Source organism: Cervus elaphus, chromosome X (genome assembly GCF_910594005.1).
Source record: "Cervus elaphus chromosome X, mCerEla1.1, whole genome shotgun sequence".
Taxonomy (NCBI): Eukaryota; Metazoa; Chordata; class Mammalia; order Artiodactyla; family Cervidae; genus Cervus; species Cervus elaphus.
This window is the reverse complement of record NC_057848.1, coordinates 122,101,999-122,120,728: the sequence shown is the minus strand read 5'-3', so window position 1 is coordinate 122,120,728 and position 18,730 is coordinate 122,101,999. Positions and strand designations below refer to the sequence as shown.

Genomic DNA, 18,730 nt, shown 5'->3' with positions numbered 1-18,730 from the left:
TGAACGCATACAGCTCTTTCACGATGTTTCATGCAGCCACCACAAAGAGACCTCAGACCATGGTACCCCGCATCCTCCAAACTCCAAAGTTCATAGCCCAAGACATAGTAAACCCCTCAAGGTTTCAGCACCCTCAGTCCCTGGCTCACAGACTTATCTCCAGGTCAGAGATGGCACACTCAGGGTGCAGTGCCACCAAAGGGTCAGATACCTCCCATGCTTTGACAAATACACTTTGTGATGTCACAACCAAGGGTATGGACACCTAGGGTATTCATGTCCCGGAAATCCCTATGTGGATCATTCCTAGTTGTGGACTTGAAACTCTTCTAGGGAACTGGACATAAGGAGTCCAGCCTCCTGCCTAGACCTCCCACCCTACAAATTGTGCCAAGACGCCAGTAAAGGCACACTCACTCCCCTGTCTCACTGAGGCCAGTGTGAACTGGTAAAACACCTTTGCAGGGGTCTGTGGCAGCACCCATCAAAATTTACATTCCATCCTGCCCACACCCTCAGCAGCATTTGCCTTCATGAAAGAGGGACGTGTGTTAATCCTATTCTGTGATGCCTCCTTGGTGTTTAGAACAGTGTCAGGCACATGCACATAGTAGGTACTCCACAGATGTCTGTTTAGCCAAGGAAGTGTTTGATCCAGCAGTCTCACTGCTATGAATGTGCCTTAAGGAAATATTCCCACATGCTCAGAGATGTGTGTACAATGACAGCAAATTTCTAGGGGAAACTCTAGTGCCCACTGATAGTCAGTGATCATTTGTTTAAATTTTCATTAATTTCTTTCAACTGGTTTTGTCATTTTCAATGTACAAATCTTACACCTCCTTGGTTAAACTAATTCCTAAATATATTATTTTTTTTACTCTATTGTAACTGGAATTTTCATACTTAATAGGAGTATTCACCACTAGTATAGAAATACATGTAAATCCATGGCTGATTCATGTCAATGTATGGAAAAAACCACTACAATATTGTAAAGTAATTAGCCTCCAACTAAGAAAAATAAATGGAAAAAAAAAGAAATACAGTTGAGTTTTGTATACTGAGGCTGGTGATGATTTCACGGGTGTGTACACAGCTTTTTACATGTCAAACATACCACAATAAAGTGGTTTAAGAAAATAGAGATGAAAGCAAAATAAATGTATGCCCAAATTAAAAAAAAAAAAAAACTCAGGGAATTTGTTGGTAGAACTGGCTTACAAGAAAAACTACAGGAAGTTCTTCATGCTGCAATAAGTGAATTCAGATGTTAATCAGAATCCATGTGAAAAAGCAAAGAGCACAGGTAATGGTAATTATATGAACAAAAATACTTTATGAATACATATTTCACTCCTTTCTTCCTGTATTTAAAAAGCAACTGTCTAAAAAAGTATCACATAAATTATTCTTGTGAAAGTGGTAGTTGCTCAGTTGTGTCTGACTCTCGGCAACCCCATTACTGTAGCCCGCCAGGCTCCTCTGTCCATGGGATTCTTCAGGCACAACTGTGGGCTCCTTCCTGGCAGAGACCCAGCACCTGCAGTGCCTGTTACTGAGGCCTTCCAATTCAGTGTCAAACCGTGGGACTAGGGACAAGGCAACTGACACCAGGGTCATATTACTTCTGCACTGTCTGTAAGTTAGAAACGGAATCCATTTGGGTTCATTGTCTCCTTACTGGCCAAGCCCGTAGAAGGTGACAAACTAACAACTCATTGGTACACTGTGTGGTCCTGTAGCCCCTGCAGTGTTACTTAGGGACTGGCTGCCTGACTACGTGACAGAGTCTGGTGTTGAGTTGTGTGATGCTGCGTGACCAGAATATTGGCTTATTTTCTTTCTCATCACACACAGCAAGGAGCACAGTTTTCTCGACATACTATGACTTAGGGGTAGCTTTGTCAGTCCTCATTAACAAACCAACCTTAGAATGGATCCCATGTCTGATACCAGCTATTGAATCTGCTATTGAATCAATATATTTATTTAGACAAAATTTGTTTCTGAAGTCCAACTCATTTTAAAAATTAGCCTTATAGTCCACTTGAAATTCAAAATCTGTATCAATTGTGAGAGAATTATAATCGTAAAGGTAAGTGAAATTAAAAATTTTGAAAGTTTAAAAGAAAAAAAATGGAGCAGAATAAGCCAAATCCATTTGCAATGTAATGCCTACTTCACATGTTATCTTGTTTATTCTTCATAACAAATATTTAGTGTAAAATTGTAATTTCCATTGTAGTAATGGGGAAACAGATCCAAAGGATGTAAATACCTTTCTCACCTTCACACACTATGTGTCACAGCCAATATTAATACTCTTAATTATGTCACATGCTGTGCTTAGTCACTCAGTTGCGTCGGACTCTTTGTGACCCCATGGACTATAGCCCATCAGGCACCACTATCCATCGGGATTCTTCAGGCAAGAATACTGGAGTGGGTTGCCATGGCCTCCTCCAGGGGATCTTCCCAACCCAGGGATCGAACCCAAGTCTCCAGCACTGCAGGCGGATTCTTTACCATCTGAGCCACCAGGGAACCGTAGTTACGTCGTGTCAGAGTGAAAGGTTGCTGCTGACCCACGAAAAGACTCCAGGATTCTTGGCATCCAGAGGAGAATTCAATCCGGGACCAGCAACGAGGCTGGTTTGCTCAGAGCTTTTGTGTAATAGTTTTATTAAAGTATAAAGAAGATAGAGAAACTTCTGACATAGGCATCAAAGGGGGCAGAAAGAGTACCCCCCTGCTAGTCTCCAGCTGGGTGTTATATAGTCACTAGCAGTCTGTTAATGAGAGAAAGGAATGTCTTAAAACTCAGAATGGCACCAGGCCCCTCATCCATAAGACGTATTTTGGGATAATCTTGGCACCAGACGATTCATCCCAGGCCATAAAATGATTGACTTGAATCTCATAGAAAGGCAGGTGACCATAGAAATAGTTTTGTTTTCACAGATTAGGGGAGCAATATCTGAATATAACATAATGGTTTGTCAAGTAGGTTCTGAGCCATTAGGCAGAACCGACTTGAAGACAGAGTCTGGGGTAAATGCATAGTACATTAATATAGCTTAAGACAAACATTTCCATAAGAAAAATGCACTGGTTAACTGAAGGTTTCAGAATAGTTAACTTCAGGTGAAACCAGATGTCATTATGGCAACACAGTATTTTAAGAGAAATCTTTCAAATTTGTATAGAGAAGGAAAAAAATATCTTGTTTGTTTCCTTCTGCCCCTCCTAAGAGAGAGAAAAATGTCTGACACTTGCAGCCTATTTCCTCCATTTGGAGACCCCTGGCCTTCCGGCCTGTTACCCTCTCAATAGCCAATAAGGAGACAGAGCAGATAAGACTCAAGTCATTTTGTCTCACAGAGTTCCCCTAATTCCTTTCAATTTTCTTCTAGCTAGGATCGAACCTTGTCAGGCAGCTCCATGACCCAGGGGCTTTTTCACATACTTTTTGGTAAGATGGGATACTCTAACTTACGTCACGCGGTAGATTTGAACCTCCCATTTTCAGTCCTTTTGGACCTGGGTTTTCATACCTCTGTAAGGGCAGAACAGCTGCTATTTATAATTCCCTGTTATTCCTTCAGCGGAGTGCATTCTGAATAGGTCCTATGTTGCAGAAATATGTATTTTTGGTGCGTGAGGAGGCAGATGGGGCCTCAGAGATCTAAGCGTTTTGTTATTACATAATAATAAGGATAGAAGGGAGGAATCAGACAGCTGGAGGACTTCCCTGTAGCTCAAACAGTAAAGAATCTGCAGGAGACCAGGGTTCGATCCCTGGGCTGGGAAGATCCTCTGGAGAAGGGAATGGCAATCCACTCCAGTATTCTTGCCTGGAGAATTCCATGGACAGAGAAGCCTGGCGGGCCACAATTCATGGGGTCACAAAGAGTCAGACACGACTGTGTGATTCACACACACACACACACACACACACACACACACACACAGTTGGAGGGCTTCTGAGATCTGGTCACTATCAAGCCAATAGGGGACGTCATGGAGAAGAAAAGACATTTGTGGCTGCTCTCTCCCTGCACCCAAAAAAACTTGGAAGGCAAGTCAGAAATGTGTGAAAGATATGTTGTGGCATTTGCCATGGAATTTGACAGCAGTTTTGTCCTATCTCCCTACAACCGTTAACAGTGGCTTTGGCATTCCATTTCTCTATAGGACCATACAAATATATTAAGTTTTAAAAAATTGTTTCTCTGTCAATGATTTCATCAGGGACACCGTATGAGATCTGGGTGGCACATTTTGTAAACCCATTTATTCAAGAGAAGCCCAAAGCCTTATGAATTTTTTATGTGTGGGTATATATATGTATGTATATATATTAACATGTAGATTACACCTAAAGAATATGTTAGGACCAAATTTTGTTACCCCTAGAAGTGCAAGGGTGGTTTAAATGTATAAGGTTACCACTGCAATTCACCACATTAATAGAAAAATGGAGGGAAAACAATTCTATGATCATCACAATTGATGCACTGTAAGTGTTTGATAAAAATTAATCTATATTCAAAACAGCAAACTAGGAATAGAATGGAACTTACTCTGATAAAGTATATCTACAAAAAAAGCAACACAAACAGGTTGAAATGGAGAAGATTTTTCACTTCCTATCGGGAAAAATGCCAATTATCGCCTGCTTTAGTCAAGACTATTCTGGCTAGGCTTGTTCAGTGCTGCAACATGAGGAAAGGTTTAATGTTTAAGCCAGTAGACACTGTTGATATTCAAATATAATAGTCTATTTTGCAAAGCAAAAATAATCTAGATCTAAATTTGTGGAATTAATATGCATATTTAGAGGAATTGTTGGACAGAAAATCTATACACAAACATTCTGTCTCTACATACATCCTCAACTAGACAATAAAAATCACAAGCCATGAATTTTCAATAACATTAAACAGCCGGGGATAAATTTAACAAAAAATGTGCCAGGAGAAAACGAAACTTTATTGACAGAACTTTAACAGTCAAATATACAACGTAAGAACAGCATGGATCATTTCAGTTTATCTTCTTTCAAGGAAATGGTTGCCCTTCACCTACAATATAAACATTAAAGAAGTTACTTAGCAGAACTTTATTTCGATGATAAGAGAGGTATAGAAAGTTCACTGCAGTTGTAGTTTTATAAAATGGACTAAAACAAGTACACTAAGGGCGACCCTTTGGCTTGCCTTCAGTTAATCCTCTCTAGAGATTTTATAGAATTTTCAAGCAGTATTTTTAAAAACACACTACTCTTCCTAGTTATACAAGACAATAAGGACACTGAGTTCAGAACAAATGAAATCAATTGAACCTATCAGAAGGTCGTTTTCAGTAGAAGGCAAACCTGTGTACACATTCAGTAAAATATCTAACAACAAAAATCACCCTAAGAAAAACAAAATACACAAAAAATGAAACAAAAAGTCCCAAAAAAGTATCATTCAAATGTGTTGGTTTGAAATAACAGTCTGAATATAGGATAGCTAAACAGTTGTTATCTCTCTTACTGCTTAAGTGAAGTAAACAAAGAGGCCAGTATTGCATTTGTTTCTTCTCTACTGTGGAAAAGTGTAGAAATTTTCATTTGTTCTAATTTATCCCTGATATGGTTGCTTTAAGTCGGTTAAAGATCTGTCACCCTGTTTACTTGTGCCCGTCATGTAATTCGGAATGTTTCTTTTCACCCTGGAAAGCATTCCAGTTGGTATAGTAAATTATATGCTGACACTAATTTTTAGTCATTACTATCACTGGCGACATGGTGACATCAACATGTGAAGCAGAAACAGGACTGTTTCTCACAGCCACACCAAAAAAGGAAAGAAAAAAAGGAGAGAAGAGAAGAAAAGGGAGAGCAAGAGGGAGTATGAGTCAGAGAGAAAAGCAAGTAAGAGAGAAAGAAAATCTGGAAAAGCAGATTTTTTTGTTTGTTTCTAAATGATAATTGCTTTTGAGAGACAACTCTGACCAATTTCAAGTTCATCCACAGCATTTGTGATGTTTAGTTATTTAGTTACTGTGGGGTATGTTAAATAATATTTGTTTTTCCCACCCTATTAGCCATTTCATCAATATTCTGAAAATATCTGAGTTCCAGATTATACCCAGTTTTAATTCTGTAAGATACTAACTGTTATAGTCTGGGTTCATATTTCTTATTATGTATACTTGGGCTCTGTCCTTTTTCCTCAGAGTTATGTAAATTGAGAGGAATGGACTTGCAATCTGGGGTTGGCAGATACAAGCAATTATATTCAGAATGGATAAACAACAAGGTCCTACTATACAGCACAGGGAACTATGTCCAAATCACAACAGAAAAGAATATTAAAAAATGTGTGTGTGTGTGTGTGTGTATACACACATATACATGTTAAAAAATTATGTAAACTAGCACATTGCCTTTATTTATTAATAGTTGAGTTTATTTTCCTCTTCCTAACAATTCATACCTGTCTTTTATTCAGTATCTTTTTCTTTCTCCCTTAGGTTTATTCTGTTGCTCTTTTTCTTACCTTTTATGTTGGGTGTAGGATTTTATATTTATGGACTTTGTAATGTATGTATTTTCCTTTTTAAATAGCACACATATTTAGGGCTAAGATTTTTCTATGAGAACCTTTTAATCATGCTGTGTAGTTACTTGAAAGTAGTCTGAAAGTTGTGTTTTCGTCTAAATGTTCTAATGGAATGGAACAAAAATGTAAAGTGAACATATTTAGAAGGCTAATACACAGCAAATTCCTCCCTAACTATGAAGTTCTTCCTTTAAAATCAGAACCATGCAATAATTGTCAGCAATTTGGAAAACACGTATGTGAAACATACTAAGTTGATTACGTGGGAAGAACTAGAGTTACAATCTTCGCCCTTCAAAACTTTTTAAACTCATGCATCAAAGAGGAAAAATAACATACTTGATATGCTTAGAGACAATTATATCATGAGGCTCAGATTTTTATTAGGTCTTTAAGAGTGAGAGTGGGGTGTTTGGCAAAAACCATCATAGTATTGTAAAGCAATGATCCTTCAACTAAAATAAGCAACCCTCCCCCCCAATAAAGACCAAACGTGGGGGCAGGTGGTGTGCTTAGCATATGTATCTTACTCACACCTGCCTTGAATATCACTGACTACATGCACTCTCTCAACTTGATCAGCCACAGAAACAGGAAACTAGACTATCTTTTGCCATTTCATTGTTCAGTCATTTCATGCTTCACTGGGGAAAGGACTGAAAATCCAACTATTTTGTTTAAGAGCTAGAGAATTCAGAATTTGAGAGAATTTAACAATCACGAAGCAGAATGTTGGCTCATTTTCTTTTTAAAAAAATTAATTTACTTATTTTAATTGGAGGCTAGTTACTTTACAATATTGTGGTGGTTTCTGCCACACATTGACATGAATCAGCCACGGGTGTACATGTGTCCCCCATCAGAAAATGAAATCTCAATTCCCCTGTTATAATTAGATTCAAGATGACATTTTATGATAAATACATCATGAAAAACAGAGTATTCTTGTATGCATGCCATCGAAGAGAATCAGAGAATGCAAAAATTAGCATTGAAAAATGAGCATTTTAGTGTATCTGTTCTGAATTCACAATTTATATGAGTCAAGTTGAGTTTAGAAGTTAAGGGATTTCACAGAATCACACACATTATGTTAAAGCTGGTACTAGAACCTACTTGAATGCCTGAGCATATTTCATATAAACTGATATCTATTACAAATGCACTCCATATTTGTTACAAGCAGAAATTATAAAAGAACCTGAAAATTATTAACTGTTGCTTAAAGTACTTATATAATGAAGAAAACGGTTTCCTATTTTCAACTCGATATGGCTTTGATCCGAATAAAGAAAGTTACAGACTTTCTTTATTCGCAAGTCTGTAAGTCAGACACTCAGGCATCTGGGGTCTGAACTACCTTTCAAAGAATATGTGAACTCTGTTATTAAAATAATAGTAGTGTTCCCTCTATATCATTAAAGATATAATATTCTGGAAAAACAGAAACCACATAAATTACTTTCTGAATGGATGACATACCTGCTTCTGGCATTTCAACAGGCTCTCTATTTGATGCAATCTCCTCCTTGACATCAGGACCATCTCCACCCTGACCCCCAGTCTTTGCCACAGCCAATTCCCGGAGATCAGTTTCCAGGACAGCATCTTTAAAAACAATGCATGAATTCCGCTGTAAAGCATACAATATAAACAAGGGAATGATGATATTAATTCCCTCAGTGTTATGAATTAAAAGCCTTAGGATAGTATGGTAAAGATGTAACGAATAAGAACCTCAGGAGGATTATTCCAGGAATGTTTTGCTGGAGAAAAGGGAAAGCAGAAGTGTCTGAATGCTATTACCATTTTCCTTTTCCAGGGTTGTCCTCAGACAACTTAGTTGCCCCCTCTCTCTTTGTCTTGAAGGGAGACATTTGAGCGACCACACTAACTGGCAAACTATACTCTCCTCAGGATTTTAGGAATTGTCTGAAGTCCTTTTCTAATGTTTCCTTTCCTCCTCTGACTGATTATGTCTTAAGGCATGATGCACAGATATACTTTACCTTCAGAGGCATCCTTCTCCTTCTCTTCATCAGGATTCACTGGATCCTCTCCACTTACTTCCTCCTTTTCAGGTGTGATATCCTGAATCTCAGCTGGTGGTCCCTCTTCTTGAGGTTGCTCAACACTGGGCTGAGGGTCCTAGGACAGTGTGCATGCAAATAAAAACATTTTGTTGTTAATACATCTAATAGCATAAACATAGATAATACACAGATATATCTGATCATAAGTAAACCTAACAATATTTTTCCAACACAATTCTGTGTACTTACTTTTAATAAAGTGACTCTTCCCACAGAGAAGAGTTAGCTCCCATAAGAGTTACCCAGAAAGACTTTGGAAGCTATTTAAATCTATGCTGGGATGGAAGTATGCAATCTGTTGTTAATAAGCAGGAGGAGGGAGTCACTGGGCACATTTCCAGGGGATTTAACAGTATACTCATCCAGGCAATGCCAGACTGTAATGCATCTGGATCAGTGTTCCTTCCTAAGACAAACTGTCACCCTTTATCAGCATGGAAGACCTGTATCACTGCCTCTGTACTACTTGACATCATTTTCTCAAAAATAAACTTGTGCGAACAGAAAACATCAAATGGTAAGATACTCACAACCACACGTTCATCCAGCCGGGAGCAATCTGGATCTACAGGTCCCAGTGTTGATGCCCCTTGCCCATTCATATTTCTCCCTGAAAGTAGAATATTGTGACTTAGATATTGTATTTAAGAGCACAGCTACATTTGATCACTTTTATGACCATATGTTGATTATTATTTTTTTTAATGTGACAATACTTTTAAAAGAAAACTCTGGTTAAGCATGAGTGTACATGCATTCCAATTAAACCAAATACAGTTGCTTGCAAAGCCATTTGTGTCTCTGCTAAGCCGGCAGAGAAATCACCTTAAGGTACACAGGAAGGCTGAATTTTTGTGAGGAAGTGTGATTTCACAACAGAATTCTCCATCATGAAGATATTTAGTGAAATACTGCTAGGAATTTAAAAATTCAGGGCTATTGCTCTTCTCACACTCCTATTCACCAGACCTATTTTCCCCAACTCTCCTGGAATTCAGTTGGAACACGAAGAAAGGCTCAGTCTTACAGCCTGACTATGGGGAGTTTCTCAGTGTCCGTGGCTGAGGTGAGTCTGCATGCAGAGCAGCCGGTCCACTTCTCTCTTGGCACCTTACCACAAAACCCGCGATACAGTCACAACCCCAGCGCGGTCCAGTTTCCAGGTCTCTCCTTAATCGCCCACCCCGCCCCCTGCCCAGGTCCCACTGCCGGCTCCAGATTCTGTGCCCTGTCATCAGTTCCAGGGCCCCAGTGAACCAGATATCTCAAATAGCACCCCCAAGTCTCCCCCCACCATCATCCGACCCCCTGCCCTCCTCTGCCCACCGCCCTTGCTCTCCCAACACCAGGGCAAGAACTATGGCGTCGCGACACTTGTCAGGAGAAAGATGACGACCTCGAGGGCCTTCTTCCTCAAAGGCCCCAGATCGCACTGCCCGACCCGCCCGAAACTCGCTGGCTCCCCCTCACACGTGCACACACTTAAACTCCAGACAGGACAGATCTGTGGACCTACCTGGTGAGGCTCAAGTGGTCAGAAAGGACCGGGATTGAATAAACACACCCGTCTCAGGCCCAACGCTCCTCACAGAACGCTCAGGAAGGCGGACGTGCACCGAGGCGCATGCGCACGAAGGGGTACACTGCGCATGCTCCCTGAGTTGGGCGTGAGCTGTGCTGGTTGAGGTTTTCCCGCCACCGAGGTAGTCCTGGAACCGCAGGGTCTCTGCAGGATGAGCAAGGAGGCTTGAATACTGTATTTTTTTCCGTCCAGTGCAGTCTTTCTTATGCATCCACAAACTGTGGTGATAGGAAGCCCCAGGTTACCCTTAGGGGAGCATGTGTCTCAGAAAGACCCTCATGACAGAACTAGACATTACGGTTTTTAATACCTATTTTTATACAGGCTTTGATGAACCATTTCCTTCTCTGCTTCTGGGTTTTCCAGCATGCTTGCAATGGCTTTACTCACTTCCATGGAACAAATACATAAATAGATACCCCTGTTTCCTTTTTTTGCTTGGAGCACTGTGCATTTCAATCTCTGAACTGGTAACTGATTTCTCTGAATATACCTCTGGTTCCTATACAGTATTGTTCTTTTAGCATCGGGCTTTACTTTCACCTCCAGACACATCCACAGCTGGGTGTTGTTTCCACTTTGGCTTAGCCTTTTCATTCCTTCTGTAGCTATTTCTTCACTCTTCTCCAGTAGCGCATTCTTCTTATTCTAGTACAGCAGAAATTTTCGTACGTACTAGGAGGTTTAATTTTACCCGGTTTTACCCAAGAGAAAGGAAAACAGGCTCACACAAGGACCTTTACTCAAATATTCCACACATGTATTCCTAACAGCCAAACATAGAAACAACACAGTTATTCAACAACTGGTATACAGGTGAAAGAAAAACAAAAGAGTATACAAAGTGTACAAAGGAATACTACACCGTAATAAAAAAAAAATGTAACTACTAATGCATGTAAGAGTAAGGATGCATCTTAACTGTGCAAATGAGAGAACCAGATACAGAAGGCTACAGGTTATATGATTTAATGTCGATGGATTTCTGGAAACAGCACAACTGTTGGCACAGAAATGTATCTGTGGTTGCCAGGGTATAGGAGTGGAGGAAGGAGTCTGACGGCAAATAGCCCAAGGGAGCATTTTTGAACGATGAGACATTTTCTACATTTTTATTGCGGTACCATTTACACCACGGTATACATTTGTCAAAAATCTACAAACGGTAATCCGTTAAAGTGTTGGCTTTTATATATATAAATTATACCTCAATACTTTTTTTAAAGGAAAAGGAAATTTTAAGTATTTCAGTATTGGTTATTGTATCCATCTAGACCATGAGCTCAAAAACATAAAAATCGTATTTTGGAATTCTTCCCAGACCTGGCCAACTTCCAGGATTCCCCATGACACCTTTGTACTCTTATGACAGGACACAGAAACCTGGTCTAAACCTTGTTTACAATTCCCTCTCCTTCACCTCAAGTCCAGATTCTTCCTGAGTTCTGTCCATTTTACTTCGTAAATGTCTAATGCGTCTACGTTTTCCCATGTCCACCACATCTGCTCTAGTCCAAGGCCTCCCTCCATTTAATTGTCAACCCCCTTCTAACGGGTCTCTCATATTCACTCAGGGTGTCTGTCTCCCTCTTCCCACCCTCTCCCTCCCTCTTACAGTTGCAGAACTATCACTTTCGAGATAAAGGCTACTCTCCGATACAAGGACTTGGAGGCATGGTCTAGTCTCTGCCCACTTTGCTACCAACATCGAAAGGAGAGCTTCTTTTTCTTGTCTCTCTTATCAGGCTTCCTTTGCACCATCCAATTCCTAAGCTTCTCCATTTAGATTGTCCCCAATTTCTGAAGCCCCCTGGTTAGTAAAGTCCTTCCAGCTAGGCTTCACTTTCAGATACACAACTTAGGTTTCAAGAAGGCAAAACCACCAAAGATCAAATTGCCAACATCCGTCAGATCATGGGGAAAGCAAGGGAATTCCACAAAAACATCTAATTCTGTGTCATTGACTATGCTAAGATCTCTGACTGCATGGATCACAACAAAGTACAGAAAATTCTTAAACAGAGAGCAGTACCAGACTACTCGACCCGTCTCCTGAGAAACCTGTATGCAGGTCAAGAAGCAACTCTTAGAACCAGAGTTGGAACAAATGACTGCTTCATAATTGGGGAAGGAGTACGACAAGGGTGTATATTGTCATGCTGCTTATTTAACTTATACGCAGAGTACATCATGCGAAATGCTGCACTGGATGACTCACAAGCTGGAATCAAGATTGCTGGGAGAAATAGCAACAAGCTCAGATACACAGAATGATACCACTCTAATGGCAGAAAGTGAAGAGCGACTAAAGAACCTTTTGATGATGGTGAAAGAGGAGAGTGAAAAAACTGGCTTAAAACTCAAATATTAAAAGTCTAAGATCATGGCATCTGGTCCTATCACTTCATGGCAAATAGAACGGGGGTAAGTGGAAGCAGTCCATCCTAAAGGAGATCAGTCCCGGGTGTTCATTGGAAGGGCTGATGTTGAAGCTGAAACTCCAATACTTTGCCACCAGATGCAAAGAGCTGACTCATTTGAAAAGACCCTGATGCTGGGAAAGATTGAAGGCAGGAGGAGAAGGGGACGACAGAGGATGAGATGGTTGGATGGCATCACCGACTCAATGGACATGAGTTTGGGTGAAGTCTGGGAGCTGGTGATGGACAGGGAGGCCTGGCGTGCTGCGGTTCATGGGCTCACAAAGAGTCGGACACGGCTGAGGGACGGAACTGAACTGAAGTGGAAGCAGTGACAGATGTCATTTTCTTGGGCTCCAAAATCACTGCAAATGGTGACTGCAGCCACGAAACCAAAAGACCTCCCATTTTCAGTCCTTTTGGACCTGGGTTTTCATACCTCTGGAAGGGCACAACAGCTGCTATTTATAATTCCCTGTTATTCCTTAAGCACAGTGCATTCTGAATAGGTCCTATGTTGCAGAAATATATATTTTTGGTGCGTGAGGATGCAGATGGGGCCTCAGAGATCTAAGCGTTTTGTTATTACATAATAATAAGGATAGAAGGGAGGAATCAGACAGCTGGAGGACTTCCCTGTAGCTCAAACAGTAAAGAATCTGCAGGAGACCAGGGTTCGATCCCTGGGCTGGGAAGATCCTCTGGAGAAGGGAATGGCAATCCACTCCAGTATTCTTGCCTGGAGAATTCCATGGACAGAGAAGCCTGGCGGGCCACAATTCATGGGGTCACAAAGAGTCAGACACGACTGTGTGATTCACACACACACACACACACACACACACACAGAGTTGGAGGGCTTCTGAGATCTGGTCACTATCAAGCCAATAGGGGACGTCATGGAGAAGAAAAGACATTTGTGGCTGCTCTCTCCCTGCACCCAAAAAAACTTGGAAGGCAAGTCAGAAATGTGTGAAAGATATGTTGTGGCATTTGCCATGGAATTTGACAGCAGTTTTGTCCTATCTCCCTACAACCGTTAACAGTGGCTTTGGCATTCCATTTCTCTATAGGACCATACAAATATATTAAGTTTTAAAAAATTGTTTCTCTGTCAATGATTTCATCAGGGACACTGTATGAGATTTGGGTGGCACATTTTGTAAACCCATTTATTCAAGAGAAGCCCAAAGCCTTTTATGAATTTTTTATGTGTGGGTATATATATGTATGTATATATATTAACATGTAGATTACACCTAAAGAATATGTTAGGACCAAATTTTGTTACCCCTAGAAGTGCAAGGGTGGTTTAAATGTATAAGGTTACCACTGCAATTCACCACATTAATAGAAAAATGGAGGGAAAACAATTCTATGATCATCACAATTGATGCACTGTAAGTGTTTGATAAAAATTAATCTATATTCAAAACAGCAAACTAGGAATAGAATGGAACTTACTCTGATAAAGTATATCTACAAAAAAAGCAACACAAACAGGTTGAAATGGAGAAGATTTTTCACTTCCTATCGGGAAAAATGCCAATTATCGCCTGCTTTAGTCAAGACTATTCTGGCTAGGCTTGTTCAGTGCTGCAACATGAGGAAAGGTTTAATGTTTAAGCCAGTAGACACTGTTGATATTCAAATATAATAGTCTATTTTGCAAAGCAAAAATAATCTAGATCTAAATTTGTGGAATTAATATGCATATTTAGAGGAATTGTTGGACAGAAAATCTATACACAAACATTCTGTCTCTACATACATCCTCAACTAGACAATAAAAATCACAAGCCATGAATTTTCAATAACATTAAACAGCCGGGGATAAATTTAACAAAAAATGTGCCAGGAGAAAACGAAACTTTATTGACAGAACTTTAACAGTCAAATATACAACGTAAGAACAGCATGGATCATTTCAGTTTATCTTCTTTCAAGGAAATGGTTGCCCTTCACCTACAATATAAACATTAAAGAAGTTACTTAGCAGAACTTTATTTCGATGATAAGAGAGGTATAGAAAGTTCACTGCAGTTGTAGTTTTATAAAATGGACTAAAACAAGTACACTAAGGGCGACCCTTTGGCTTGCCTTCAGTTAATCCTCTCTAGAGATTTTATAGAATTTTCAAGCAGTATTTTTAAAAACACACTACTCTTCCTAGTTATACAAGACAATAAGGACACTGAGTTCAGAACAAATGAAATCAACTGAACCTATCAGAAGGTCGTTTTCAGTAGAAGGCAAACCTGTGTACACATTCAGTAAAATATCTAACAACAAAAAACACCCTAAGAAAAACAAAATACACAAAAAATGAAACAAAAAGTCCCAAAAAAGTATCATTCAAATGTGTTGGCTTCAAATAATAGTCCGAATATAGGATAGCTAAACAGTTGTTATCTCTCTTACTGCTTAAGTGAAGTAAACAAAGAGGCCAGTATTGCATTTGTTTCTTCTCTGCTGTGGAAAAGTGTAGAAATTTTCATTTGTTCTAATTTATCCCTGATATGGTTGCTTTCAGTCGGTTAAACATCTGTCCCCCTGTTTACTTGTGGCCCTCATGTAATTCGGAATGTTTCTTTTCACCCTGGAAAGCACTCCAGTTGGTATAGTAAATTATATGCTGACACTAATTTTTAGTCATTACTATCACTGGCGACATGGTGACATCAACATGTGAAGCAGAAACAGGACTGTTTCTCACAGCCACACCAAAAAAGGAAAAGCAAAAAAGGAGAGAAGAGAAGAAAAGGGAGAGCAAGAGGGAGTATGAGTCAGAGAGAAAAGCAAGTAAGAGAGAAAGAAAATCTGGAAAAGCAGATTTTTTTGTTTGTTTCTAAATGATAATTGCTTTTGAGAGACAACTCTGACCAATTTCAAGTTCATCCACGGCATTTGTGATGTTTAGTTATTTAGTTACTGTGGGGTATGTTAAATAATATTTGTTTTTCCCACCCTATTAGCCATTTCATCAATATTCTGAAAATATCTGAGTTCCAGATTATACCCAGTTTTAATTCTGTAAGATACTAACTGTTATAGTCTGGGTTCATATTTCTTATTATGTATACTTGGGCTCTGTCCTTTTTCCTCAGAGTTATGTAAATTGAGAGGAATGGACTTGCAATCTGGGGTTGGCAGATACAAGCAATTATATTCAGAATGGATAAACAACAAGGTCCTACTATACAGCACAGGGAACTATGTCCAAATCACAACAGAAAAGAATATTAAAAAATGTGTGTGTGTGTGTGTGTGTATACACACATATACATGTTAAAAAATTATGTAAACTAGCACATTGCCTTTATTTATTAATAGTTGAGTTTATTTTCCTCTTCCTAACAATTCATACCTGTCTTTTATTCAGTATCTTTTTCTTTCTCCCTTAGGTTTATTCTGTTGCTCTTTTTCTTACCTTTTATGTTGGGTGTAGGATTTTATATTTATGGACTTTGTAATGTATGTATTTTCCTTTTTAAATAGCACACATATTTAGGGCTAAGATTTTTCTATGAGAACGTTTTAATCATGCTGTGTAGTTACTTGAAAGTAGTCTGAAAGTTGTGTTTTCGTCTAAATGTTCTAATGGAATGGAACAAAAATGTAAAGTGAACATATTTAGAAGGCTAATACACAGCAAATTCCTCCCTAACTATGAAGTTCTTCCTTTAAAATCAGAACCATGCAATAATTGTCAGCAATTTGGAAAACACGTATGTGAAACATACTAAGTTGATTACGCGGGAAGAACTAGAGTTACAATCTTCGCCCTTCAAAACTTTTTAAACTCATGCATCAAAGAGGAAAAATAACATACTTGATATGCTTAGAGACAATTATATCATGAGGCTCAGATTTTTATTAGGTCTTTAAGAGTGAGAGTGGGGTGTATGGCAAAAACCATCATAGTATTGTAAAGCAATGATCCTTCAACTAAAATAAGCAACCCTCCCCCCCAATAAAGACCAAACGTGGGGGCAGGTGGTGTGCTTAGCATATGTATCTTACTCACACCTGCCTTGAATATCACTGACTACATGCACTCTCTCAACTTGATCAGCCACAGAAACAGGAAACTAGACTATCTTTTGCCATTTCATTGTTCAGTCATTTCATGCTTCACTGGGGAAAGGACTGAAAATCCAACTATTTTGTTTAAGAGCTAGAGAATTCAGAATTTGAGAGAATTTAACAATCACGAAGCAGAATGTTGGCTCATTTTCTTTTTAAAAAAATTAATTTACTTATTTTAATTGGAGGCTAGTTACTTTACAATATTGTGGTGGTTTCTGCCACACATTGACATGAATCAGCCACGGGTGTACATGTGTCCCCCATCAGAAAATGAAATCTCAATTCCCCTGTTATAATTAGATTCAAGATGACATTTTATGATAAATACATCATGAAAAACAGAGTATTCTTGTATGCATGCCATCGAAGAGAATCAGAGAATGCAAAAATTAGCATTGAAAAATGAGCATTTTAGTGTATCTGTTCTGAATTCACAATTTATATGAGTCAAGTTGAGTTTAGAAGTTAAGGGATTTCACAGAATCACACACATTATGTTAAAGCTGGTACTAGAACCTACTTGAATGCCTGAGCATATTTCATATAAACTGATATCTATTACAAATGCACTCCATATTTGTTACAAGCAGAAATTATAAAAGAACCTGAAAATTATTAACTGTTGCTTAAAGTACTTATATAATGAAGAAAACGGTTTCCTATTTTCAACTCGATATGGCTTTGATCCGAATAAAGAAAGTTACAGACTTTCTTTATTCGCAAGTCTGTAAGTCAGACACTCAGGCATCTGGGGTCTGAACTACCTTTCAAAGAATATGTGAACTCTGTTATTAAAATAATAGTAGTGTTCCCTCTATATCATTAAAGATATAATATTCTGGAAAAACAGAAACCACATAAATTACTTTCTGAATGGATGACATACCTGCTTCTGGCATTTCAACAGGCTCTCTATTTGATGCAATCTCCCCCTTGACATCAGGACCATCTCCACCCTGACCCCCAGTCTTTGCCACAGCCAATTCCCGGAGATCAGTTTCCAGGACAGCATCTTTAAAAACAATGCATGAATTCCGCTGTAAAGCATACAATATAAACAAGGGAATGATGATATTAATTCCCTCAGTGTTATGAATTAAAAGCCTTAGGATAGTATGGTAAAGATGTAACGAATAAGAACCTCAGGAGGATTATTCCAGGAATGTTTTGCTGGAGAAAAGGGAAAGCAGAAGTGTCTGAATGCTATTACCATTTTCCTTTTCCAGGGTTGTCCTCAGACAACTTAGTTGCCCCCTCTCTCTTTGTCTTGAAGGGAGACATTTGAGCGACCACACTAACTGGCAAACTATACTCTCCTCAGGATTTTAGGAATTGTCTGAAGTCCTTTTCTAATGTTTCCTTTCCTCCTCTGACTGATTATGTCTTAAGGCATGATGCACAGATATACTTTACCTTCAGAGGCATCCTTCTCCTTCTCTTCATCAGGATTCACTGGATCCTCTCCACTTACTTCCTCCTTTTCAGGTGTGATATCCTGAATCTCAGCTGGTGGTCCCTCTTCTTGAGGTTGCTCAACACTGGGCTGAGGGTCCTAGGACAGTGTGCATGCAAATAAAAACATTTTGTTGTTAATACATCTAATAGCATAAACATAGATAATACACAGATATATCTGATCATAAGTAAACCTAACAATATTTTTCCAACACAATTCTGTGTACTTACTTTTAATAAAGTGACTCTTCCCACAGAGAAGAGTTAGCTCCCATAAGAGTTACCCAGAAAGACTTTGGAAGCTATTTAAATCTATGCTGGGATGGAAGTATGCAATCTGTTGTTAATAAGCAGGAGGAGGGAGTCACTGGGCACATTTCCAGGGGATTTAACAGTATACTCATCCAGGCAATGCCAGACTGTAATGCATCTGGATCAGTGTTCCTTCCTAAGACAAACTGTCACCCTTTATCAGCA

General features: G+C 39.1%; 1 protein-coding gene across 8 annotated transcripts in view; it reads right to left on the bottom strand.

Moving 5' to 3' along the window:
- Positions 1-4,974: 4,974 nt before the first annotated feature.
- LOC122689021 (translation initiation factor IF-2-like) overlaps positions 4,975-18,730 on the bottom strand; it is a 119,779-nt gene continuing 106,023 nt past the window's right edge. For 7 of the 8 annotated variants that reach the window (XM_043895089.1, XM_043895090.1, XM_043895084.1 and 4 more), the window contains 6 exons: positions 18,212-18,350; positions 17,685-17,810; positions 9,238-9,317; positions 8,624-8,762; positions 8,097-8,222; positions 4,975-5,087 (listed from right to left, as the gene is read on the bottom strand). In XM_043895089.1, coding sequence (XP_043751024.1) covers positions 5,065-5,087; positions 8,097-8,222; positions 8,624-8,762; positions 9,238-9,317; positions 17,685-17,810; positions 18,212-18,350 — 633 coding nt within the window. In that variant the 3' untranslated portion in view covers positions 4,975-5,064. Of the gene's footprint in view, positions 5,088-8,096; positions 8,248-8,623; positions 8,763-9,237; positions 9,318-17,684; positions 17,811-18,211; positions 18,351-18,730 lie in introns of all 8 variants that reach the window. The other variant, XR_006339647.1, reaches the window with a different exon arrangement.